Genomic DNA, 26,343 nt, shown 5'->3' with positions numbered 1-26,343 from the left:
AGAGATGGGGTGACACATTTACAAGCCGAGGACTGGAGCAGATTCTCCTTCTGCCACAAAAGGAACCGACTCTGCCAACACCTTCATCTTGGACTTCCAGCCTCCTGGACGTTGAGACAGGAAATTTCTGCTGTTTAAACCTCCAAAGCTGTGGTGCTTTCTCACAACAACCGTCACAGGCACAGCCACAAAGATTCTAAAGGGTTGGAGTCCCAGCAGGGGTCTTCAAACAGAGCTGTCTCGAATGGACGATGTAGGTCTGGCTCAAGACTGCCCCTGGGCTGTGGTCTTGACAGGAAACACATTGTGCCCTCTCGACCCAAACCAAGCGAAACGTGGCAGAAGGTAATATTTGAGGCAGACTTAGAGTCTCACAACTGTCCCTACAGGGTAGACCCAGGAGTGTATTCGGAAGGGACAGACCCGAGTGTGTCTATTTTCGCTTCTGATCTGTATTCCCGCTGCTGGTGCTGTCTGTGCCCCCATCAGCCGTTCACGGCCACGCCTAAGGCTGAACCCCTGGAACTCAGCACCTTGATTTGCCAGCACTGTCTCTGCATGTACCGAGGAGCCCTGGATCCTGGTCAAACCCTTTTGTTTTCTCAACAGTAGCCTTGATTGATAAGGTGACACGTGTTGGGGGGAGAAACACCGTGGTAGGAAGAACAATGGCCCCACAAAGATGTCCACATCCTAATCTGCAGAGCCTGTGTGTGTTACCCAGGTGGACCAATGCCATCACAAGGGTCCTTAAAATTAGAGGGAGAAATGAGAGGCAGAGAAGGGGGGGGGGTACCATGGAGGCCAGAGAGAGGGGGGCGGGGTTTCATGAAGCTAAAGCTGCTGGTCTTGCAAATGAAGAGGCCACGAGCCAAGGAAGGCAGATGGCCTCAAGAAAGCAGAAAAGGCGAGAAATGAGTTCTCCTCTAGAATCCCCAAAAGGAACAGTCCCATGGACACCTTGATCTTAGCCCATTGAGACCCATCTGGGACTCCGAGCTCAAGAACTAGAAGATAGTAAATATCTCATAGTGTGGCTTCAAGCCATTAAGCCTTTGGTAATTTGTTACAGCAGCAGCAGGAAGCCAATACAGCAGGGATTCTTGGACTTGACTCCAAATTAGGGCTGCAGGACTGGGACCAGCCAGAGACACATCACCCAGAGGCACTCCTTTCCTTCTTCCCAAATTGGCTCAGCGCCTATTATGCGCCCGTGTCTTCCATCGTCTCTGGGTGTGCAGTGCCCCATCCAGTTTGATTTCTCCTCTCCTAATCTCCTGACCTACCCCATGGCGTTCCCTGGATGCGGTTGCTAGCTGTAGCAAACAAAAACACCACGCAGCATGGGACACGCTTCTACCGAAACATTATTCATTGCGCATCTGAAATTCAAATGTTAGTGGCCTCTTGAATTTTATCTGGCAGCCTTAACCGGAAGGCGCTCAGGAAAACACCTGCTGAATTAGGTCTTGGGGTCCGTTGGCCCCAGCCCAGGGCATTTTTCGGCTGGGCTCAAAATCCATCATTTGCCCATCTCATTCATTTATCCCCCGACCAGCTGTTTTCTGATCACAGCTGCTGCTTCTGTGCTTGAGGGATGAAATGAGAGCCCAAGGGGGAAAGACAGAGCAGTTGAGGGGTGGGAAGAGGTCTGGGAGCAGGTGCAAGGACTTAGCCCAAGCTCTCAGGGGCTCTGGCTGGTGCCCATGGAAGACCATTTCTGAGGTTCCATCTTCTCTGACCAGCTAGGGCTGGTTCTGGGCCGTGGGCAGGAGCTGGGCTCTGTGCCCTTCAGGGAGGGAGATGTGTTAGTCAGCTAGGACCGCCATGACAAAATATAGACTGGCTGCCTTAGACAGCAGAGATTCATTTTCCCACAGTTCCGGGTCAAGAGGGTTGATCCTCCCGAGGGAGATTCGGAGACTATGAAATCACAGTCCTCTAAATGCAGGGGTAGAACCTGGTTGGGGCCTTTATTTTTCAGCTGGGAAGACTGGAAATCTCCAGCCATCCCAGCTGGCTTGAGGGGCGGTGTGATGGCTGCCCGGACAGGCCGGCCTGGGAAAGCTGGCTCTTAAACGGGGCAGGGCGTTGTTCTGATGTAGGAGAGACAAAACCCCCAGGCCTCGGTCAGACACCCTGGAGCAATGAATGCATCTCTGGCAGGAAACCACCCAGGGACGGTCTGGTGGCATGGGTCTGATGCGCCGGAAGATTGCGTGAAGGCGCTTGTAATTGAGAGCCTCACGGAAAGCGGTCTGCTCATTTGACAAAGCCAAGGGCGCAGCAAGTCTGGGAGTGAAGGCCCTGACCTGAACTTGTGAGGCCAAGCTTCATTCAAGTCACTGGCTAGTCCTGAGGGAAGACAGGCTGATACAGTGCACGTCCTGGGATAATAGATTGTTAGTCCCAGAATGGAGCCAAATTAGTGGTTTTCAAACCAGGTTCCGTGGAACCCAAGGCGTTCCACTAAGATTTCAGGGAAGTGTCTCAAAGTCCCATTCCTTCACCTGGAACAATATACCATCATCCCTTTCCTATTTGGGCCTCCCAACAGAATTGCTTGGGGAAAAAGCAAGAGGTTTCTCTGGGTTAAAATTTAGAAATTTTAATTAGTAATTTAGTAATTTAGTCTAAATACTTTATAGATAAGGGATTCATTCATCAAACACGTTTTGAAGACCTTCAGGTATGATGCTCTGTGCTAGATTTGGGGGCTGTTTGTTGTTGAAGCGTAATGCAGTAAAAACCGACCAAGGAGTCCAGAAACCCCAAGCCTATTTCCCCTTACATTTCCTTGGTGTCTCAGTCTATGTAGCTGCTATGACAAAAATACCATAGACTGGGCAGCTTAAAAAACAAACGTTAATTTCTCACCGTTCTGGAGACTGAGAAGTCCAAGATTAAGGTGAATCAGCAGATTCAGAACCACTTCCTGGTTCGTAAATAGCCAAGTGTCCTCACATGGTGAAAAAGACACAGGAGCTCTCTAGGGTCTCTTTTGTAAGGGTGCCAATCCCACTCATCAGGGCTCTGCCCTCATGACCCGATCACCTCCCAGAGACCCCACTTCCAAACACCATCACACTGGGGCTTAGATTTCAACATATGAATTTTGAGAGGACACAAACATTATGTATATAATGATTGGCTAGAGCCTGTGATGTGTTCAAATCGGACTTTATTGGCCTGCAAGAGGCAATTGTTAAATTTCCAGGAAACTTGGTAATAAATACCAAAGTGCATCACTTCCTAATCATTTTACTACACTTAGCTATTATCTACACTTTTGATGTTATTGTGTTGGCCCGGTGGAGATACTATAAAATGGCGTGCTACTGCACATCTTCTCTAAGTCCCACATTCAATAATGTCTTGCTGGTAACCTGATATTGGCCATGGTGGGATAAATGGCACCATGGAATCAGCAAACTTGCTACAAATTAAGGCGCTTTTGTGTGTGTGCATGTGTGCGCACTTGTGTGTGTGTGTTTTACCTGGAGGGCACCTTGTTAAACATGACAGCAGTTAGCCCTAAACCAATAACCAACAAAAGAGGAGTTTGCCGTGTTTAGCATAGCTCAACCATGATTTATTCCTTAGAACTGGGCTTTTCCCCCCCTGGACATTATACCATCGCTGTCTGTATATGAGGAGCAGGTGGGAGAATGAGGTTTTGTTGGACAACTAAAGGTATACAAAGGCAGTGTTATGGGAGCTCAGAGGAGGGAGAAATCCTTTCCACTGGAAGATTTTGGAGGTTTTTCGGAGCAGATAATGTGTGAGCCGACAGGAAGAATGATGGGGTTTTATCAGGAAGCTAGAGAGAAAAGGAGCACATCACAAACAGGGGGAGGCACGAGTGCCAGGAGGTGCTTGAGGGAACAGCAAATCATTCTATTCTGAAAGGAAGAGCAGACTGACTGATAAGGAAGGAAGTCGGAAAGGAGGGTTGACTCAGTTGTTGGGGACTTTCATGCCAAGCTAAGGAAGTTGGGCTTTTAGGCAATGGGAGAGAGGGTTGAACTGCAGGGGGGAGAGAATTGGGGGTTGGGAGGCCAGTGGAACAGCTACTGTGGCTTTTGGGTTGATAAGTACACAGGTAGTTCTGACTGGAGTGTTCTCAATGGCGACTGGCTACACCAGCCAGACTGGGCTAATAATTGACCCAGATGTCTTAGATCTCACTAATGATGGCGAGTATTCTTTAAGTGCATCCTATTTGCCAGGTACACTTCGCATGTAACACAAGTGTTGACAGATTTGGATCAGTCAGGAAATTGCTTTATTTTTCGGTTTCTGTCTTCGATCTATCTGCTGGATCGGCCACACCCCCCGGCCCCACGCCCGCCATGATTGTCTCCGGCGGCTCCCCCACCTTTGCTGTCTCTTTCCTGTCTCTCTTTTTCTCTTCATTAGAACAACTTGATTTTTAGGTATTAAACACAATATAAATCAAACCTTTTCTCTGACATCCAGTTTATACCTTCCCTCTAAGTCAGACTGGTCCCAGGCAAGACATCCATCAGGAAAGAAGAAGCTGGTGGTCTATCCCCTCCCCCCTCCTCTTTCTCTCTTCCTTACTTCATCCCTTCTTGAGGATATTAGGAGGGGTAAGTGGTGAAACGGCAAAAGCGATGCTGTTTGTGGTTCTTCTCCAGTGGACCAATCAGCTTTGTCAGGTCTTTGTCAGCTTTGGCTCTTTCCCTTGTGGGGCAGCGTGGTGGGTTTTCCAGAGCCTTCCGCCCTCCTGGGATATACCCGTCCCCCCCAACCACCTTCTGTGGGGGGCCCCCAATACTGCATGATTTTCTGAGGTCGGTGACGCATTCTCCAGCCAGCTCCTGTTCTGCTGGCACAGCTCACATGACCCTTTGTGTCCCAGGACGAGCAAGCCTGGCTGTTCTCTTTGATGTCTGCTGTGTCCCTAGATCCAGGCCCTCTTCCCTCTCTGCTATGGGCTGAATACTTGTGTTCTCTCGAAGTTCACATGTTGAAGCCCTAATCCCCAGCGTGAGGGGACTAGGAGGTGGGACCTTCGGAAGGTAATTGGGGCATGAGGGTGAGGCCCTCCTGAGTGGGATTCGTGCCCCTAGAAGAAGAGACAGAGAGTCCCTCTCCTTCCCTTGGGTATACAGCAAGAGGGAATCCTTCCTCATACCACAGAGAGGGGTTCGTGATGAACCAAGTCAACCAGCAACCTGATCCTGGGTTTCCCAGCTTTCAGAACTCGAGGAATACATTTCTGTTGTTTAAGCTACCCGGTTTACAGGATTATTGTCACAGCAGCTCAATCCACCTACGACACTCTCCATCCTTGGAAACCTGGTTCCAGCCCAGCTCTTTTTTTTTTAAACGCTTTACAACATTAGATACAAGAAACACATCCTGAATCCAGGAGACACAAGTTCCCTTGGAACTATTCCCCCAGATTGAGGTCCCATGAAGAGAAGGGCGAGGTGTTAGTTTTCCCCCTTCTGACAAAGATTCCTCCTTCTCCACATGTTTCTGGAAGTCTCTCTGGCTTGGTTCTACAGTGACAGGAAAAGGCAATGACACGGAAATCCCGACCCACTCAGTTTACAACGCTCTTCAAAGAAATCCCCTCTCTCTCTCTCTTTTGTACACGGGCAGGAGAAAGGTGAGGAAATGTGTGTTACAGAACAGGCTTGGCAAATCATGGGACTGCGGCTGGTTCTTCTTCCGGAATGTTGGCCAACTTGCCACTTCCGTCCACCGCCACAGTCTGAGTCTGAAAGAGTTTCCTTTCATATCCTCTAATACTATTTGAAATTTGGTATCATGAATATCCTTCACACCCCTGATGTAAATACCACGGATGAGGACGGCATGCATGGTGGCTGACCTGCCATCTCAGTGCTGGCGAGTGCTGGGTCTGGGAAAGGAGTTCGAGTATTCCTGACGTCCGAGTCCACGTTCTCTACTGCTCTCCGATAGCACCTCGTCAAAGACGAGTCAGGTCTCGAGCCCGAGAATAACCCGAGAGGGTGAGGGTCCAATAAGCAGGCAGAGAGAACCGGAAGTGTTGTAGGATGGGGCAAATGGCTGTGTCTCAGACGTGACGAGTTTGGGGTTGTGGGGGGGACATCCGGGCATCCTAGCCGTGGCCTGTGGGTCACAGTAATCTGCCGATGTCACCAGGGAAGGGTGACTTGGTAAAAAGGGAACAGGTGGAGGACCGAGGCAGGAAGCTTTCCGCTGCAGGCGGGTGGATAAGCTGGCCAGGATTTGCCTCCTTTCCGACGATTCCGAGAAAATAGATCTGTCTTAACGGTGTCGATAATTTGCGAAGAGGTGAAGGCTTGTTTACTGACATTATCTCTCGGCTTCCCTGTGAGGTGGCAAAGTGTATTATCTTTCTTCTAAAAATAAACATAGGGATAACGGCATCCAGGGCGCAGCGTACAGAGCCAGCTTTTAAATCTTCCACATTCAGAGAGCTCAGAGAGAGGACCGAATGTCCGTTGAGGGAGGGAGGAGAGGGGGACACGGACAGGATTTCTCTTCCTCGGGGTTGTTATGGCACAAGGACCGAGAACTGAACGGCGTCACGGGAACGAACCTGCCAGCTTGACTGCCTAGACTCCTAGCTGTCACCTAATCTCAATAGCAGCCTGGTGGCATTAAGATGCGGCCCAGTCCCGTCTGTCATTTACTAACTGCCTGACCCTGGACACGTCACCACCTGCTCTGAGCCTCGGTCTCTTCACTGTTGACAGGTGGCAAAGGATGCCTCACGTACTTTGCTTTGAGAATTAAACATTCAGGCAACATTCATTCATTCTTTTTTTTTTAAACTGTTTTAATTTTAATTTTAATTTTTAAATTTTTTTCATAGGAAATCTATTGTCAAATTGGTCTCCATACAACACCCAGTGCTCATCCCAACACAGTTATTTATTTTTGAGAGACAGAAACAATGTGAGTGGGGGAGGGGCAGAGAGAGAGGGAGACACAGAATCTGAAGCAGGCTCCAGGCTCTGAGCTGTCAGCACAGAGCCCAACATGGGGCTCGAACTCATGAACCGTGAGATCATGACCTGAGCCGAAGTCGGATGCTTAACTGACTGAGCCACCCAGGCGCCCCTTTTCATCCTGTTTTTGACTGTTTATTGTCACCTGCTGTCAGCGGTGACTTGTACGGTGCAGAAAACAGGCTTGAATACATCTTGCTTCCCTCTCACGCAGGCCGAATCTATTTTGGGAGTCGCTTCGTCTGCCTGTGTGTCAGTGGGAAGGGGGCTGGCGTTCCAGCAACTAGCTTCCCACAGTTTGCTCTGGGCAGCTGTGGCCTAGAAGGGGCTCGGGGCTTGCAGATTCCTCTCTGGGACCTTTTCTCTCTTGCTCTGGAAGCCTTCTCCCAGAGGCGTTCCGGAGGTGAAGGGCTTCTTCCGAGGTGGTTATGTGCTTGGGTGTCAGGCAGCTTCTCTGACTGCAAGGTCAACGGGGAAGCCAATGAAACCAAAGAGCAGGTGTGGGATAATGAAAGAACATCGCACATTCCGAGCCATTTGAGTCACACAGCCTCAGAGAGGGATCGACGACCTCGCATTTTGCACCGATACCCAGAGAGGGGGTTGTGACTTGCCTGGAGCCGCACAGCAAGTAAGCAGGAGGGCTACGACTGGGACGCAGGCTTCTGGACTTGGGGTCCAGGGTACATCCGCTTTACCCTCAAAGGAGGCGTTACGGCCAGCGAGCTCGAAAGCGGGATTGGCCAGACGTCACATACGTATGTATGTGGCCCGTCAGCCACATCCTCTGCCAAGCACGACTGCACACTCAGTGCAAAGTGCTCCCCCCACCTCCCAACGGCCGGGAAAGAACTAGCATTCACGAACAACTCTCTTCAAGTGCATTCGTTCGTTCACTCCTCCATTCATTCCCCCCCCCCCCCCCCCCCCCGAACACTTACGAGCACTTGTATGTGCTCTGGGCAATGCCGGGTGCTGGGTGATCTCTGCTTGTCTGACCTCTCTTCCTGGGCGAGAAAGAAGGAGGAGCTAGAATTCCTCCTGGGCTGGGCTTGTAAGAGTAGGGTAGGACGCTGCTGGCCCTTGCGGTGGGAGCTGGTTTAGGAAATCTGGAACCGATGTTCCGCTTGAGGGTGGCTGGGAAGCCAGAGGGACCAGGCACATCCAATCAAGGAAGCAGAGGAAGGAGCGCCTCGGTTGCAGCAGAGATGCTGTCACAGGCTTCGTACAGGACGGCAGTGGAGGGAGCGAACAGCTAAGGGCGTCAGGTGGGCGCTCATAATGTCAACAGCCTTAATGAGTGAGCGGGGGACTTGGGCATAGGCATCAGGATTGTTGTGATGGTTCTTTACTCATCCCCTCAAAGCGAATGAGGGCAGAGAGGAGCAAAATCAAGGGATGTGAGAGACTAGTAGTTGCCACCCCCCCCCCCCACTTTTCCAGTTTGCAAAAAAACGTGTGATGTTAAATCGACCATCGTAACCATTTTCATTTATTTTTTTTAAGCTTACTTCTTTTTCGAGAGAGTGAGAGCCAGAGCACGCGTGTGCGTGAGGGAGGGGCGGAGAGAGAGGATGAGAGAGAATCCCAAGCATGCTCTGAGCTGTCAACATAGAGCCCAACGCGGGGCTTGGACCCACAAACCGTAGGATCACGACCTGGGCAGAAATCAAGAATCAGATGCTTAACGGACCGAGCCACCCAGGCTGCCCCACATCGTAGCCATTTTTAAGTGTACCGTTCAGTATTGTGAAGTGGTTTCACGCTGTTGTGCAATAGTCTCTAGAACTTTTCATCTCGCAACACTAAAACTCTACGCTTGCTAAATGCCGAAATTCCCCGTCCTCACGCCCCCAGCCCTGGGTCACCAGCTTTCCACTCTCCGTTTCTGTGATTTTTGACCACTTCAGATACTTCACATGAATGGAATCATACAGCATTTGTCCGTTTGCTTGGCCCTTTTGAAAAAAAAAAAAATCCGTGTCTGGCACTGTTCACAGGCACGACGACCTCCCACTAGTAAACATCTCCAATTGTGCGCACACACGCACCCAGGAAAAGAGCAAAGGGAAGCGAGAGATGGCAGCAAATACTCACACAGCCACCTCTTGGGAGAGGATCCACATAGAGTTGGAAAAAGCCCTCTAGAAATTCTGATGCTCCCCCAGGAATACGCCCCCTTGCTGCGAATCACTGCTGTGGATAGAGAGAGGGTTCAGCTAACCCTGGGAGCAGGGCAGAGGTCGGCTGTAACATTTATTGGGCACTCCCAGCGGGCAGAGTGCTGGGCAAAACACTGGAAGGCATTGCAGCGGAGGTTCAATAGCTATTGCCACGTGCCTCGTGATTATATTTTAACTAAAGGGAGGGGATACGTGTTAAGCACACACCAGCATGTGTGACCGACACGTAGATATATGCATTGTGCATTCACCACTGCTAGTTTAGCGTGAGAGGTTACCACAGTAACCAGGGCACGAGAAGCCACTGGGACACACGGACTGAGTAAAGATCGAAGACACATTCCAGCGCGCAAGTTGTAATTTACCATTCTGGTGATGAGCGGAAGCTACCTGAAAACACTAGAAAATACCAGGAACTTGGTGAACCTATTTTCTTAACCATACAGGCCACTTGAGTTCACATTCAAATTAGTAGTCCAATTCAGCATGAAATAAAGGCAGTTGACTCAACAATGTACTAGAACAGCTTTATGTTAATAAAAATGTTTTTTTTATTAAAAAAATTTTTTTTAATGTTTATTTAGTTTTGGAAGAGAGAGAGAGAGAGAGAGCAGGGGAGGGGCAGAGAGGAAAGGAGACACAGAACCGAAAGCAGGCTCCAGGCTCCGAGCCTTCGGCGCACAGCCCGACTCGGGGCTTGAATTCACGAACCGTGAGATCATGACCCGAGCCAAAGTTGGATGCTTAACCAACTGAGCCACCCAGGAGCCCCTAAAAATGTTTATTTTTAAGTAAGATCAGCCTGTTGATAGTACCGTTCCCAAAGGTCAGACACAGATTCTGAAAGTTAATAGCATTTTTCCTCTTGGAAAAAAAAAAAAAAAGCTTCCATTAAGTTAAAGACCTTCCAATAAATTTAGTGAACAGAGGCATATGACTGTCCTATATCTGGGAAAGTTTATTTATATTTTTATGTACTTTTTAAATTATTTTAAAGCAGGGTTGCCAGATAAAATACAGGATGTATGTTAGTGCATGGGACATGCTCATGCTAAAAAAAATTATTCGTTGTTTATTTGAAATTAGAACTTAACTGGACATCCTGTATTTTTATTTGCTAAATCTGGCAGCCCTATTTTAAGGTTAATACACTTTTGGAACTTCCAGAAGTTCCTTCAAAAGGGAGGGAGGCTGATTTATCTTTATTTACGTGCTCACAAAGTCAGAGGGGAAGGCTTATCCCTCTGGCAGCAAAACTGTAGATTTTGTAGAATTGACTTAAATGACGGAGACAATTTCACTTCTTACTTCTTTTATCATGTAGCAGGACGTGCTTTAATCGGTTGAATTTTTACCTTGAAATATTTGAGATGACTGGTTATAAATATTAACATTACGTTGCAGTCTCAGAAATAGAAAAACTAACATCTGGCTTGAAAAGTCCCCCATCATAAATAGTCATGTCCTCATCCTTCCTTCCTTCCTTCCTTCCTTCCTTCCTTCCTTCCTTCCTTCCTTCTTTCCTTCCTTCTTTTCTTTCCTTCCTTCCTTCCTCCCTCCTTCTCTTTCTTTCTTTCTTTCTTTCTTTCTTTCTTTCCCTTCTTCCTTCCTTCCTTCCTTCCTTCCCTTCTTCCTTCCTCCCTCCCTTCCTTTTTCTCTTTCTTTCCTTTCTTCTTTCTCTTCTTTCTTCCTTCCTTCCTTTTTTCCCTTCTTCCTTCTTTCCTTCCTTCCTTCCTTCTTTCCTTCCTTCCTTCTTTCTTTCCTTCCCTTCTTCCTTCCTACCTCCTTCTTCATTCCTACACTGATATGTACAGTTGTTTCTGTCAAAAATGTCTGTGTCACTATATTTAAACAGTCATACAATGTTACCCTGAAAAAGAAAAAAAGAACGAAAAAGAAGTGCTTGCGGACTAGATTGATAGGTTCTATTCTAGAAATGCACTTACCGCGATCTAAATTTATAGCTCATGTCTCATTTTAATTGAGATTTCTAAATCAGAGGAGAGAGGTTTCAATCCTAATTTTGCACAGAAAAGTTCACACGAAACCAGCTGTTGTGCAGGAATGTAGAATGATAATAATGACTGAATTCCAACATCCATTCCTACTCGTTTTTTCTTATTTTAAACACCAAAGAATATACTTCTATGTGAAGAGCATACTTATATGTTTGCTTTATACTTATACATAAAATTAATACAATTATTAACAAATGCACAGACTGTATTTGATGGCACAGACAGCTTTGACACTCAAAGCTATTTGAGAATGGAGTCCAAGCATGCCAGTGTTTATTCTGGGACTGACTATACATGTTTCTGTTTCCTCCCTTGGACAGGAACACATCGGTTGCAACTCACCTTTGTACCTGGAGTCTTTCTGGAAGGGAGGAAATGCCAGATGAATATGGGAAATCAAGTTGAGGCAAAGAAGCCACGGGGTTCAATATAATACAGGCCATTAAAGTAGCAAAAAAAAAAATGTCTATGTACCTTCTGGCTCTTAAATATTCGCTATGGGAGGATAGCACTCCATCCAGCTATTTGCCACACACCCTTTTTCTTTTTTAGAGACATAAATTCCAAATTCCATCTTTTAGACAACAATCCGTTTGCTGTTTTGATGACAGTGATGGCGTAAGGTTGTGTCTCTGAATGTCCTTCACCAACCTCAAAAAGAAAGAGCCAGGCTGTTGCCCAGAAGAGTCTCTGTTTCACGTTACCTTTTGTGACGGTGGTGAGACGGTTGGGTACAGTATGTGAGCCGTAGACTCTCCGGGGGGAGGACAGCAGCCTCCACAGTCCTGCGTGGGCAGATGAGGCAGAGAGTAGAAATGTGTCCCTATGGGGAGTGAGAGCTCGCTCACCTTGGATGTTCTGGAAACTTCTAGAGCTTAAGTAGGGTCCGCATCGCCATTTTGAACGTGTGTTTGGCAGTTGCATTTGTAACACGAGCCTTGCTGGACTCCTGTTACTGGCCTGTTGAGGTTTTTCTGATGGTGAATGTCACTGAGCATTTCCTGCCTCCAGTCGCCCAGAAACCGAGTGCGGGCCCCAGCCTCCGTAGACTTCCCCTGGAAGCCGGATGAAGGATGAAAAGCAGACAGTGAACAATTCCCACTGGAAATGGAACCCTCCTTGTCATCTCCCCCCTCCACCCCCTCCTGCGGAGGCACCAGCGCTGGGGACAGCTCACGGGGGTGGGGCAGAGGCGCTCATGTGGCTGTAGGAATACCTGGACAGGGAGGCCCCCGTGGTCCTGCCTTCCTCCTCCTCTCCCACCTCCCCTCTCACCCCTGGGGGACCAGGGTTGGGGCAGCAGGGGAAGGTGGCCATGAAGCCGAGGCGGAACCGTTTGTTCATGAAGCAGTAGATGATGGGGTTGACGCAGGACGAGGTGTAGGACAGCAGGAGGATGAAGGAAATGGGGGTCCCGGAGAGGCGGCGCTCGGCTGAGGCCGTGTCATAGGCCCGCCAGGCGTTGGCGCTGAAGATGGGCATCCAGCACAAGAAGAAGAGGACCACGATGACCATGAGCATGCGAATCACCCGCTTCTTGGCCATTAGGTTGGCCGCCGAGCTGCTGCTTCTGACGCGGTTGACTCTGCTGCCGCCCCCGCTGCTGGACAGCTGTTGCAGCTCCAGCCGGGTGCGGGGCCTGGGCCTCTGCAGGCAACAGCCGTCGCTGTCCTCGTACCTGCCGCCGCCGCTGCTGCTCGGTTTCCTTTCTGGGGGCGGGGGAGGCAAGCGACATCACTTACTGTTGGGGATGGGTCACGCGGGACAGAGGGCGCGGGAGCCCCGCCCCCTCCATCAAGGGGCTCAAAGCAGGACTTGAACGGAAGAGCTGGGCAGGCACCCTTGGGCCCTCACGGTGAGGGTAAGTAGCCATCCATAGTAGTCCTTTCCTTCAAACGAAAAGCTACTTAGGGGCACCCGGGTGGCTCAGTTGGCTAAGTGTCCGACTTCCGCTCAGGTCATGATCTCCTGGCTCATGAAGTCAAGCCCTGCCTCGGACTCTGTGCTGACAGCTCGGAGCCTGGAGCCTGCTTGGGATTCTGTGTCTCCCTCTCTCTCTCTCTGCCCCTCCCCTGCTCGTGTTCTGTCTCTCTCTCTCTCTCTCTCTCTCTCTCTCTCAAAAAATCAATAAACATTTTTTTAAGAAAGAAAAGCTACTTAAAACTAATACAATAACACATCATCTATTGTATGCATAGTATATGATCACAAAATAATATTTCATGCATGTCAATTGTAAGGATAAAAAAATTATGAGTGCACGAATCTGCACACTTTTTCCTCCCTTTCTCCAGACCCTAAGGGGAAAGGGTCTCGCCTGCTGGGTAAGCCTCCACAGTGCTTTTACTGAGAAACCTGGATAATGAGCAGAAATCAACAAAAAACCAAAGAAGCTATAGAGACACGTAAGTTACACACACGATCAAAGAGTTGACTGAAGGGGTAGAGGGAGAAGGGCAAGAAGTTATGTCAACAAGGGTGTCGGCATACATTTTAGTGGATAGCAGATTGTAATGAGTGGGGAGGAAGCGAGGCCTTGTGGCAATTGTAATGTGACAAAGAGGGAGGAGAGAGGCGCCTGGGTGGCTCCGTCAGTTAAGTGTTGGACTCTTGATTTCAGCTCAAGTCATGATCTCAGTTTGTGAGCTCTAGCCCCACCTCAGGTACCGCACTGACAGCGTGGAGACTGGCTGGGATTCTCTCTCTCCCTCTCTCTCTGCCCCTCCCCTGCTAGTTCTCTCTCTTTCTCTCTCAATAAATAAATAACTAAAAAAGAAAGGGAAGAGAGGATGGGGGAATTACAATCCACTTCAGTTGCTGAAGGGGTCCATTTGAATATAACAGTGCAGTGAGTGTGGGACACACGGGCCCTCAGCTGATAATCGGGTATGTGTGTATTATGTCAGTTTCTCCATTTCACAGATGAGGAAATAAGGACACTAGGTCTCATTGACTGTGCCTCATGATGCAGAGTCCCCTAAGAATACTTTCAAAAATCGCCAACATACACCCTCGGTGTATCTATGCTACGAGCAACACGCTTTTGTGATATTTTGGCGTAAATGTACAGCTAAAAGATAGTTACCCCTAGCAGACTTCTTCTGGATAGCATCAAATTTTATTCCTTGGTAAAGTTCCAGAGAGATTAATCCATAGGCCACCATCATCACGATTCCAGGAATAAGAAAGAGGATGAGTAACAGGAACGTGTGCCTAATAAAATAAAAAGAAATTCAATAACCATCAACTCCAGTATTTCAAACTCAGATGGGATAAATAGGGTTCATCTCCATTTTAACTGATCTGAGCAAACACATTAATTACTAGCATTTAATCGCCTTAGAAATTCCATGTCTGGTGGTTCAGTCATTCAAAGTTGTTTACGTCTTTCCTTTTTTTCAGATAAAGTCTTTTACGAAGGACTAGTTAAGTTGGAAAGGGTTGGTGTAATTCTGTGCCTGAAACAAGCCTTCGTGCAAAACCAAGAAGAACTTAACAACGACAAAGAGTATGTGAACGATCTCAATGTAGCTATTACCAAAAATACCAATAAACATTGACAAGAGCTTACATTAATGGAGGACTTAACCATGCTACACACTAAACTAAGTGTTATGTATATAATATTACATACATTACACATACATATATGTGTATATAGGTATATACATATATACGTATGTACATATATGTGCACATATGCATATACGTATGTACATATATGTGCACATATGTATATACGCGTGTACATATATGTGTATACACACATATGTGTATATGTGTGTATACATATATGTGTATGTACGTGCACATATATGTATATACATATATGTATATAATGTATATAATATTACATAAGTTACATATACATATACATATGTGTGTATATATGTACATACATATATGCGTGTATACATGTATACATATATATGTATATACAATTAGATTTAACTCCCATAAGAATGTTTGAGGTAGGTACTGTTTACATAATACCTTAGGTGAGGAAATAATTTGTCCAAAGTCACGCAGCTAGTGGCAAAGGTGGAATTTGAACCCAAGCAATATGATTCTAGAACCTGTACTCTTAAGCATCACGATAGACTATTCGTTGACTTTATCACAACAGAATCAATTCTTTAAAATTTTTTTATTAAATTAAAAACATGTTTATTTATTTTTGAGAGAGACAGACAGAATGTGAGTGGGGGAGAGGCAGAGAGAGAGAGAGAGATACAGAATACAAAGCAGGCTCGGTGCTCCGTGCTGTTAGCACAGAGCCCAGTGAGGGGCTTGAACTCACGAACCATGAGATCATGACCTGAGCTGAAGTCATGCAGGCTCCCCGTAACAGCAGAATCATTAAATGCATAGGTAGGAATGATGGAAAACCTCTTAGGTTTTGCAAAATACAGTATTCGGGCGGTTTCTGATGCCCTGGAATGGCAACACACTTTTTCTAGTGCCTGGTGGGGCAGAGCTATGCTCTCTGTAAACATGTTTGATTCCTGAAGCACCATAGCCTCCTTTATGAGTCTGGCCCCTGAATCATTTTTTTGCACTCTGGCATGTGTAAGGTTACACGATTAGGCCATAAAATTGTCAGAGGCTCACGGTGGCTGGGCCATTTCTCATTTCAATTGGACATGTTTTGATAAGATTCCTTTTCAAGTCTTGGAAATGTTTCTCTCATTTGCAACGTAATTCTTTGTGTGTGTGTGTGTGTGTGTGTGTGTTACTTGGTTGAAATGAAAAAGGAAGGCAGAGAAAGCAGAGGTTATCTCCGTTTTGAGCCAGTTTTGGATATCGGGTTCCCTGATTCTAAAGCATGCTTGGTATTAGTAAACGTAATACCCTGCGTTTGTGAGACTTTTAAGATATTTTATGACATTTTATACATATACTCTCATTCGAATCTTACAGCCACCCAATGAGGTAGATAAAAAAAAAATCTATATTATTAAATCCTTGTATATGTAAGGAACCTGAACCTCAGAGAGGTTACTTGAACTTGTCCAATGTCAGTCAGCTAGGAAGCAAAGAAGGAGATATTAGAATCTCGCCTGTTTCTTTTTTTTTAATTAAAAAAAATTTTTTTAATGTTTATTTTTGAGAGAGAGAGAGACAGAGCATGAGTTGAGGAGGGGCAGAGAGAGAGAGAGAGAGAGACAGAATCTAAAGCAGGCTCCAGGCTCCGAGCTGTCACAACAGAGCTCCACGCAGGACTCAAACTTGGGAACGAGATCATGACCAGAGCCAAAGTTGGACACTCCACCAACTGAGCCACCCAGGGGCCCCTCGCCTGTTTATTTCTAGTGAGGTGTTCTGTTCAAGCACCATTAACAGCAGCTCTAAAAAAAACCACATGGGATTTGGGAGTCATTCTCTGCTTTAACTTCAGGTTTTATTTTTTTTTATAATTTTTTTTTAACGTTTATTTATTTATTTATTTATTTTTTATTTTAATTTTTTTTTTCAACGTTTATTTATTTTTGGGACAGAGAGAGACAGAGCATGAACGGGGGAGGGGCAGAGAGAGAGGGAGACACAGAATCGGAAACAGGCTCCAGGCTCTGAGCCATCAGCCCAGAGCCTGACGCGGGGCTCGAACTCCCGGACCGCGAGATCGTGACCTGGCTGAAGTCGGACGCTTAACCGACTGCGCCACCCAGGCGCCCCGAACGTTTATTTATTTTTTGAGACAGAGAGAGACAGAGCATGAAGGGGGGAGGGTCAGAGAGAGGGAGACACAGAATCTGAAACAGGCTCCAGGCTCCGAGCTGTCAGCACAGAGCCCGACGCGGGGCTCGAACTCACAGACCGCGAGATCATGACCTGAGCCGAAGTCGGCCGCTTAACCGACTGAGCCACCCAGGCGCCCCTAACTTCAGGTTTTAAAAATCATGGGTGGCTCACTCGGTTAAGCGTCTGACTTCGGCTCAGGTCATGATCTCACAGTTCATGAGTTTGAGCCCCACATCGGGGCTCTGCGCTGAGGGCCTGGTGCCTGCTTCGGATTCTGTGTCTCCCTCTCTCTCTGTTCCTCCCGGCTTGCGCTAGCGCATGCGCATTCTCTCTCTCAAAAATAAATAAACATTTAAAAAGTTTAAAATTAAAAACTTAGAAAAGAAAAGAAAATCATAGCCCTTCCGATCCTCTAGCCAACTCCGCCCCCCCACCCCCACCCAGACCATCCAGAGGCATTGTGCAGAGCGGGTAAGCAGAGAGGCTCTGTATCTTCTAGTTTTGTGACCTTGAACGACTCACTTCACCTCTCCAAGTCTCCATGCCCGTAGGGACAAGAGTAGTACCTACCCTATAGGGTTTTGAGAGGATGAATTAAATTAATATATGCATGGCATTTAAAACAGAACGCTAGGTGTTTGGTATCACTAGCATCCTAAAAGGAAGTTAGAAGAATCCTTCTCCGGGTCTCCAGGAAACTGATCCCCCAGCCACCCTGGACAACACATTCCGGTTTTTATAAAAACCGCGAGCTCTATCGAGTTGTGTCACACAAATAAACACCGCACCGCCTTACCAGGACTGCTGCATCATATCATTCGGCAGTAGGAAGCGGCACATGTTTGCGGTCTGGTTGTTATTTTTGGTAAAAGGCACCAGGTTGCTATAAATTGGGTACGGAGTCATGATGGTAAAGGAGAGGCACCAGGTAGTGGCGATCACCTTCAAAGCATGCGATTTTGTCTGCCAGACCCGGGACTGTAAGGGTTTGCAGATTGCACCGTATCTTTCCAGAGATATGGCCACCAGATTAAAGGTGGATACGCTCACCGAAGTGCCTGGGAAAGGAACAAAGAAGTCAGTTACGATGGCGCTGAAATCCAGAGTTTATTTGCACATTATCTGCTCTGCACGGGTTTCATATCAAGGGACAGCACTCAGTATGTGCAGGCTCAAATGTATGTATATATTTTTAAAAATCACTTATTCTCAGTTTCGTTTCAAAAAGGATTTAAGGCAGTTAAAGAAATCTATTTACAAATACATCTTCTTTCCAATTTTTAGGTAAGTTTACTGAACTTTGATTACAACCTCCCTCCTGCTTAGGCTAATTAATAACCACGGGGATGGACTATGTTCCTATCCCACAGAAGAGGTGTTGGACTCAGCCACAGAAAAGCTCTAATTTTGAGCATAACCTGAGATTAGGTTGACCTAATAACCCAGATTTGTAAGGACTGTGACCCTGAAAGGTCACTGGGGTCTGAGCTGGAGGCATTACAACTTTCTGAAAATTTCTAGCACAGACTAGGATTTATAAGAATGCAATGTTATACATTTTAAAAAGTAGTTTGTGGAAAAAACACCTAGTGGAAAAACACGAAGGGGGGGATTCCACACCGTAACTAAGGGTTGCTGCGTGTGGGAGGACGAGAGCTTCCCTTCCCGTTCTGTTTTGCTTTCCTGTATTTTGCAGAAGGAGCATGCGTCATCAGTGAGAAAGACACCAAAACACCTTCTTTAAAATGTTCTTAGGCAGAGTCAAAAAACCCCTTAATTTTCTTTAATTTTTGTATTTTGTGTGTGTATACTTATTATCATGTCCTCTCCCCTTAAAATTCCCTTTCATGACTCATCCATGGATTCTGTCAATTTTTCTGATTATCGTTACCATGATTTCTTAAACCTTAGAATTAATCTAAGCTTGGGAGAACAGACTCTTAGCCTGGGCCTTTTATGGATAGAAATAAATTCTCTGAAACTATATATAAAAATATTCTTTTTTGGGGGGGACTACCTCCAGGGTTCCTTAGAGACTTGAAGGAATCTGCAACCCAAAAGCCATTAAATAAAAACTCATGTTCTGAGATGGGAATACTGTGTTTTCCTGGACATCACCCCAAGGAATTGATGACATTTAGGCTACAGAGTGTAGTCCCGAAGTCCCGGAGTCAGGGTCTGGATAATGAGCCCACCGTTGTTATAAACCTCCTACCAGGCAAGCACTCTTTCTCTTTTTCTTTTCTTTCTCTTTCTTCTCCTTTTTTTTTTTTTTTTTTTTTTTTTGGACTGCATTTTAGGAGATTAATGAATGTGAACTGTTAGGAATAGTATTGAGGAGAACACAAAATCAAGGCAGGAATAGAAATCACCAGATCTAGAAATCCAACAAAACCATTACGATGTTGCAAACACTTTCAGAATTATCTTGCTTTCCATTTTAGCTATTTTTAAAAATATTTTTTTGGGGGGGGGGTGAAATTTACATAACCATTTTCAAGCAGGCACGTCCGTGGCATTTAGCACATTCACTATACTGTGCAATCACACAAGCGCTTGCTTTAAATCTCCTTTCACAGACCCTGGTTAAGAGTCTTAAATCATATTATCGTTAAGATACATATGGATGGGCCTGGAAAGCTGAAAGCGCCACGAGATGCTAGTAATTATTACCGCTTCATTGTTTCATAATGATCCCTTTCACTGGTAAGTCCATTTTTCTTTTCAGAGTTCTTGGACAAGGACTGACACTTTCTTGGTTGTTTGTCCGTGGCACACAGATCAGTAATTCATCATCGTTCGGTCAGGGTTAGATCCCGCTTCGTCAATTGGGAGAAATAAAGGCTTTGAAAGCTTTCCGGTCATTACTGCCCTGGCCCAGCTCAGCTCAGCTCAGCTCCGCACGTTTTGCAAGGCTTAGGTCAGACCAAAAAACAACCCTCCCTCACTTCCCGGCCTCCTCCTCCCCTCAACTAGTTCTCAGAGTGGGTAGGAACGCGACAGTCTGGCAGACAGGGAGACAGGGGACGGAGAGACATCTTTGTTCGGCCTCAGGAGAGCCACGGCAGCTGGCAAACTGAGTCAGAGTACTCACGCACCACGGTGGCGGCTACCGATCTAGGTTCAAATCTCTGCTCTGTGCTTTACCACCTGTGTGTCCCTGGGTGCATTATTAACCTCTCTGTGCTTCTGTTCCCTCGGTGAGGCGGGGAAGAATAAGCACCTTAGATTTCACAGGGTGGTTGGGAGATAGGATCGTGGGAGTAAAAAAGCACTTAGTACAACATCGGGTGCATAGAAAGTGCTCAAAAACATCAGCCCTTGTGATTTTTCTTTGTCATTGTCATCATTTCGATTGGCAAAGGCAGAGGGCTGCCTATCCCAGCCAGTCAGGGTGAGCTTAATGACACACAGGCTCCGGGAGCAAAATCAACTCCTCATTTAGTGCCAGAGGCCGCTCTCCCTCTCTGCCTGAGATGGTCCCAGCCCTTGGGGGACCAGGCTGGGAAGTAAGTCCCGACACAGGAATCTAGAGCCGGAAAGAAACAGGTGTTCACAGTAGCCCCTGTTCCCTGGGAAGGCAGGAGCAACAGTAGAAAGAACCCTCCACCCCCCGCCCTCCAACCACCACCCCGAAAACTGCGCCTTGGGTTGGGCAGAGCCCCGGAATACGACCAACGGCTTCCAGGAAGGGACTGAGCCGCACGAGTGCCTCTTTCTCTCTAGCCGAAGCAAGCAAACCCCACCTCTTCTGTGGTTTCTTAACAACTTATTCCACCCTGAGAAACTGACCCCTGAAACGTACGACTGGGGACTGAGTCCTGGGCGCGCACGAGGACGGACCTGCCTGAAAGCCAGTGCCTGCACCCCTGCGCTCAGCCCCACACAGCCAGGTGTTTTGGGGGGGTTTTTTGCACTCAGCAGGACTCCTCTGCTGAGGCTGTCGGGGAGCGGTGGGGGGGACGGTGGGGGGGACGGTTGGGAAGGTCTGGGGCCCAGTGGGGTCTGGGGCGAGCTCCAGAAATAGTCACCGGCAGCAACTCACCCATGAAGTAGGTGGTAGTCTTGCAAACAGCACTCCCGAAGATGAAATCCTTGAGCAGGTTGGGGATGAGGTTGAACGGCATGCAGAAGAGGCAGAGCATGAGGTCGCTGACGGCCAGGGAGAGCAGAAAGATGTTGGTGACAGTTCTCATCCTCTTGTTCCGAATCAGCACCGTGATGACCAGGGTGTTTCCCAGCACGCTGAGCAGGAATATCAAGGAGTACAGGAGGATCTGCACAGCCAGCTGCCACTCTGCACGGAGCAACAGGGACGAGACAGAGGGGCGGGCGGAGGTTACGGGAGCAGAATGTTAAATCCATAGCCCACGACACCGACGGTTATTTCTTGCAGATTTTTTTTTCTTGCAAGGGTGCACCTCCTTGAACCCGACTATTCCTGTACTTGACAACGTTTTACAGAAACCGAGGAGCCCACAGGGATTCAGTGGCTTCTAAAATGTTGGTTTTGTTCAAGAATCTCTCCGGGAACCACTTTTTCCTCGGAACAAAGCTTCCCCAGTGCATGGTGATTGCTTCCTTTCCTAGCTGCTAAGCATTATTTTGCTTTCATCACTTTTTCACGCCGGATCCCCCCCCCCCCCAAGAAAAGGTGACAGCTGGACTGCCAGGGCACCTTTTCTGTGATGCTGGTAAGTTCCAGCTTCGCCACGTGTGCCCCTTTCTTATTACACTTCGGCTCCTCCTTCCTTGGATTTGCCCCCCACACCCCCACCCCCGAGTCCTATACCTCCAACGCAACTCTCCCCTGGGGAACCGTAAGGGTATTTGACTCAGTTCTGCTTTTGATGCGTTATCCAAACTTGTGAACGCACGACTTTCCCCAGCCTTGTCTCCCGAGGACTTTGTTACATTTTCTCTCTCAGCCTCGCCTTTGCTGATTTCTCCCTGAGGCTCAATCATTTTTCTGAATGAAAATAACAGTGTCTGACACCTACCTTTGGAAGAATGGGGCTGATCCAAGCAGAAGAGCGTCTCATTTTCGATTCCCAGCTCACAGGGAGGGGTGATGTTGCTCCCATTCACGAGAAGGCTGTCGACCACATCCATCCTTGCCTGCTGTTCTCCAAGTGCCGCGAGCCGGGGAATTGCTCATTCCTCTGATGACCGGAGAGACCAAATGCGACCTGCCGTGGAGGGACAGGGAGGGAGGGGTCTCCAGGTGCGGGCTTTTCCAGCCATTCCTGAAGGCGACGTGCGCTCACCACGCTCGGTCCAGCTGGGCGAGCATCTGCACTCCTGTCTTGGAAAAGGCAGCTCTTGTGAGCCAAGCCAGCTCCACCTTCCGAGCCCACCCCTCCCGTTCCCGGGCCAGTCTTGGGGCCCCGAGCACAGATAGCCTGACTGTGAGTTAACCCTTCCCAGAGTGTCACTGCTCTCACACACACTTGTGCACGCACGGACACACTTGCACAGACACACACACAAACACACACGCTTCCCCGGCACCTCTCTCCTCTGTGTAGGAACCTGTCACCAACCCAGACGTATGCAGAATAAAGCCCGGACTGGCTGTGTGAGACAGGAACAATTAACACGGTAACAGATACGATAATGCAGAGCGTCGTCGGGACTAAAGGACACGGAGGGACTGTGTTTCTACCTCCTTATATAAAAGCAATTAGTGCCTTTTTAGCTTTGGAACCATGCCCGGCAATGTGTGTAGATATAACTGTCCCATGGCTGTTGTTACCAACCACAGTGTTATTTCTTGCCATCTCTGCCCTTGTTAACCGAAAGGAGAGGGGTGTTTTTGGATATAGGTTTCTGGATCCTTAGTACCAAAAAAGGAAGGAAGGTTTTCCGTTCACTCATTTATTCGGTGGTCCATTCATTCGGCACATACTCGTTGAGTCAACCATCTGCCAGGCACTTTCTAAACACATGAGCAAGGAATGAACAAGATCCTTTCAGATAGTGTTTAACACCATGAAGGGAGTAAAGCCAGAAGATGTAATGGAGAGAAATGGATTGGGGGCGCTTATTTAGATGAGGTGGTCAGGAAAGACCTCCCGAGGGAGGGGACACGATCTGAGACCTGGAAGACAAGTAGGAGGAAGCCTGGGAAGATCTGGGGAGAGTGGCTTCTTCTAGGCAGGAAGAACAGTATTTTTGGCAGAGGTCACGGTAAGTGCAAAGGCCCTGTGGTGGAAATAAGCGTGGCCCCTTTGGGGAACAGGCAACAGTAGGAGTGAGTGGGAGGCAAACAGTGAAAGCTAAGGTTAGAGAGGAAGACCAGCCTGGGTGTCTGGGTTTTCTTCGATGCCCCGTAGCCCTCGAAAGCCCCTCCGAATCCACCCTACAGATGGTCTCCTTGGTTCAGACCTTTGAGGAAGCAGATGACGGCTGTGAGACCTGTGTTTTGGACACGCCACTTGGCTGGGCTGAGATCCATTCTATTTGCTAGATGCCTGCGGGGCCCTTGCGTACTGACGGGGCTCTCAGTGGACAGCTATGCACATCTTTGCTGGACGCGGATGAACTAACTGGCGTTTTTGCTGGGGAGGCTCAGGCTGTGGGCTGGGAAGACAGAGTGGCGCCTGTTTTCTTTGAAACTACGATCACGGACACTAGAAGTGGGAGGAAGGTTGGAGAAGCTATCAGTGGTTACTAAGAGGATAGGCTTTGGCATCAGACAGGCCAGGAATCAAATCTGGGCTCCACGGGTCATGTGCTGGGAACTACCAGGCAAGTTTCTTAACCTAAGACTCACTCCCTTCTGTCAAATGGGGATCAGAATGGCTTCATAGATATTTGTTATGAAAACTGACTGCCTTAAGGCAATGTCAAGGCCTGGCACGCTCAAAGTGTTCACCAAATCACAGATCGCAATATTAATAGCCATCAGATCATAGTTGTTATTTTCCTTCTATGCAGGAGGAAACAGGCTCAGAGTGGCTACGTGAGTTGCTCGTGAAACCCAGTGCTGGATACCCGCGCCTGGACCCCGCAACCCCATCCCCATTCTACTTCCTGCAGCTTGGAACCTTCTTTGTTAGCCTAGGATCACGCAACCCATGTGTTGCCAGGACCCTCGTCTCTGCTCCTCCTTCCTGCCGCGCGTCCTGTTGGCTGAATCTTTCCAGGATGTGGACGCTGCCCCCGAGGTGGGGGCCCAGTGCGGTACCGTCCTGATCTGGGGCGGGAGAAACATTCAGGTGTGGAGCCCCGGCAACAGCTAAATTCCACGCTACTGCTTGTTCCCGGCAGCTGGTGTTCAGCCACTTCAACAGGGCAGACGTCGTCGGCAGCCACAGAGGAGGCTCCTGCTGAGGTACCTCCCCTCCATCGGCAGCTGTGCTGGCGATGGGAGGAGTGTGCTTCAGCAAGTCCAAGGGCAGGAGAGCAGTGGGCTTGGGCTGACCTGCCCTAACTAACTTCCTTCCTCCCTTCCTCCTTTCCTTCTTTCCTTCCTCCCTCCCTCCCCCCTTCTTTCCTGCCTTCTTGCCTGCCTTCCTTCCTTCTGTCTTTCCTTCTTGCTTTTCTTCCCTTCCATTCTGCCTTCCTTCCTTCCTTCCTTCCTTCTTCCCTCCTTTCCCCTCTATTCCAATTCGGCTCAGGGGTTGGCAGGAAGTGAGGGTGGAGTGTCGGAGGGTGGGTGCTAGAGATAATTGTAAACCCACAAGGAGTGAGTGTGGCACATCTGAGTGCTGTCCTTTACAAACATTAGTGCACATCTGAAACACCTAGGTTAGTGCTTTAAAAAAAAAAAAATGAGGATTTCCAGGCTTCCCTCCCAGGGATTCTGACCCTCCAGCCCAAGACGTGGGAATCTGCTTTTTTATCCCTGGGGATTTGGAGGCCAGTGATCTCAGGGTCACCTCTCGGGCAGCTCCCTGGAAGCCATTAAGAGCATGAGCACAGGCGTCAGACTACGGGAACCCAAGCCTGGCCTTCACCATTGGCCAGCTGTGGAACATGAACAAATTACCTAACCTTTCTGAGCCTCAGCTTGCTCATCTATAAAATGGGGACAACATAATGCTACCATAATGCTACCCATAAACAAAATACGTGGAAAGCACTTAGAACAATGCCTCACCATTAGTGGATCAGATCAACTCTCGGGGTGCTCTGTTTACCCCCATGATCGCGGCCGCAGGGGAACGAGCCACGAGCAAAGTTAGCGGGGACCCTGTGCTCGTGAAATCCTCAGTCTGCTGTGGGAGACAGGTGATAATAAACTGGGCAAAATGGGAATGCCCTTCTTACCTCGGAGTCTATCCCGTGATCGGGCATGAGTTCTAGGCGAATCGATAGTAATGTGCTAAATTGAGTTGAAATAGTTTAAGTGCCCCTCCTCTCCAAGGCACGCACCGCCGGGCGGCCTGAGCCCGGCTGTCTCCTGCACCCCACGAAGCCCTTGGGGTCACGGGGACTGTCTTCTCTGGCAAATCCTAGAAAGCCACAACTCGAGCAGCCTCACCTGGTTCTTAGGTAAAGAAATGGGTGGCTGCTCCCTAACCCATTCTCCACTTGATCTTAGCCAAAAGGCCGAGAAGCGATATCCCCAACCCGTTCTCAACATTAAGGAAGAATTGTCCTCAAACACACACACCAAAAATGTATGTGTGTTTTTTCCCCCCTCATTGTCACGCCAATCCCATGGTCGTTACAAATTTTGTAAAGCAACAGAGATACGGAGAGCTATCGTGAATTTCAGGTCCCGGCATGATTCACTCTCAGTGCCGTGCCACTTTCGGAGACACAGTCCGGAGTCGGTGGTCCGTAACAGGTTTGTTGTGGGGGCACCCAGTTCACAGGGCGGCCAGACGCTTCTTAACGTTCTCGCGGCTCTGCTCTGCAATTCTCCCTGCACTCTGCTGCTCTGAATGTGGCCCTCTCTCAATTTCTTACTCGTCACTCTCTTCCCAACCAGCCAGACTGCTGCCTGCTAAGCCTTCCTTCTTGTACTTCCTCTAACCGTCCAGGCTTCTGGAACTGGAGGACGGCTCTGGGTCACTCTAGGGGTGGACACGCTGATATGGTGGCGCACCCCTGCTCCCCCCACCCCCGGGAATGCACGCGTCCGCCCCCCCGAAGGTCCTCGCCCTCTGGCCATCCCTGGGGAAATCCCAGTGGCTCCTTTCTGATGAAGGCAGCCACCTTCGTGTCTGTTGGATGAGGCAGTTGCTTGGCAAGCCACAGCTGGGTTGGGCAAGTTGCTTTGCCTCTCTCACACTTTGTTTCCTCACCTGGCAAATGGCTTCACAGTGGCAGCCCCCAGGTCAGAGGACGGCTGGGACATTACCTGTCACAGTGTGTGTAAAGCCTCCAGGGGAGTGCTCGGCATTTCAGGAAGGTCCAGCAATTACTAATAACATTTATCATATTTCATATCGA

At 48.3% G+C, this 26,343-nt stretch overlaps 1 protein-coding gene across 1 annotated transcript; it reads right to left on the bottom strand.

The window, feature by feature from the left end:
• Positions 1 to 11,403: 11,403 nt before the first annotated feature.
• Positions 11,404 to 22,234, bottom strand: CCKAR (cholecystokinin A receptor). The gene is made up of 5 exons (XM_030314081.2): positions 21,939 to 22,234; positions 20,984 to 21,235; positions 17,735 to 17,996; positions 14,282 to 14,409; positions 11,404 to 12,905 (listed from the first exon to the last, which is right to left on the bottom strand). The coding sequence occupies exons 1-5, from the start codon at positions 22,048 to 22,050 to the stop codon at positions 12,370 to 12,372; spliced, it is 1,290 nt and encodes a 429-aa protein (XP_030169941.1). The 5' UTR covers positions 22,051 to 22,234; the 3' UTR covers positions 11,404 to 12,369.
• Between the last annotated feature and the right edge of the window lie 4,109 nt (positions 22,235 to 26,343).

This window comes from Lynx canadensis, chromosome B1 (assembly GCF_007474595.2).
Source record: "Lynx canadensis isolate LIC74 chromosome B1, mLynCan4.pri.v2, whole genome shotgun sequence".
Classification (NCBI taxonomy): domain Eukaryota; kingdom Metazoa; phylum Chordata; class Mammalia; order Carnivora; family Felidae; genus Lynx; species Lynx canadensis.
Note: the sequence above shows the minus strand (reverse complement) of the source record. Positions and strands in the feature narration are given on the sequence as shown.

Coding starts and splice junctions, on each gene's coding strand:
- CCKAR (XM_030314081.2), bottom strand. CDS start 22,050: ATGGATGTGGTCGACAGCCTTCTCGTGAATGGGAGCAACATCACCCCT. Junction 17,997..20,983: donor GACTACCACCTACTTCATGG/GTGAGTTGCTGC, acceptor TTCCTTTCCCAG/GCACTTCGGTGAGCGTATCC. Junction 14,410..17,734: donor GATATGATGCAGCAGTCCTG/GTAAGGCGGTGC, acceptor TTATTTTATTAG/GCACACGTTCCTGTTACTCA.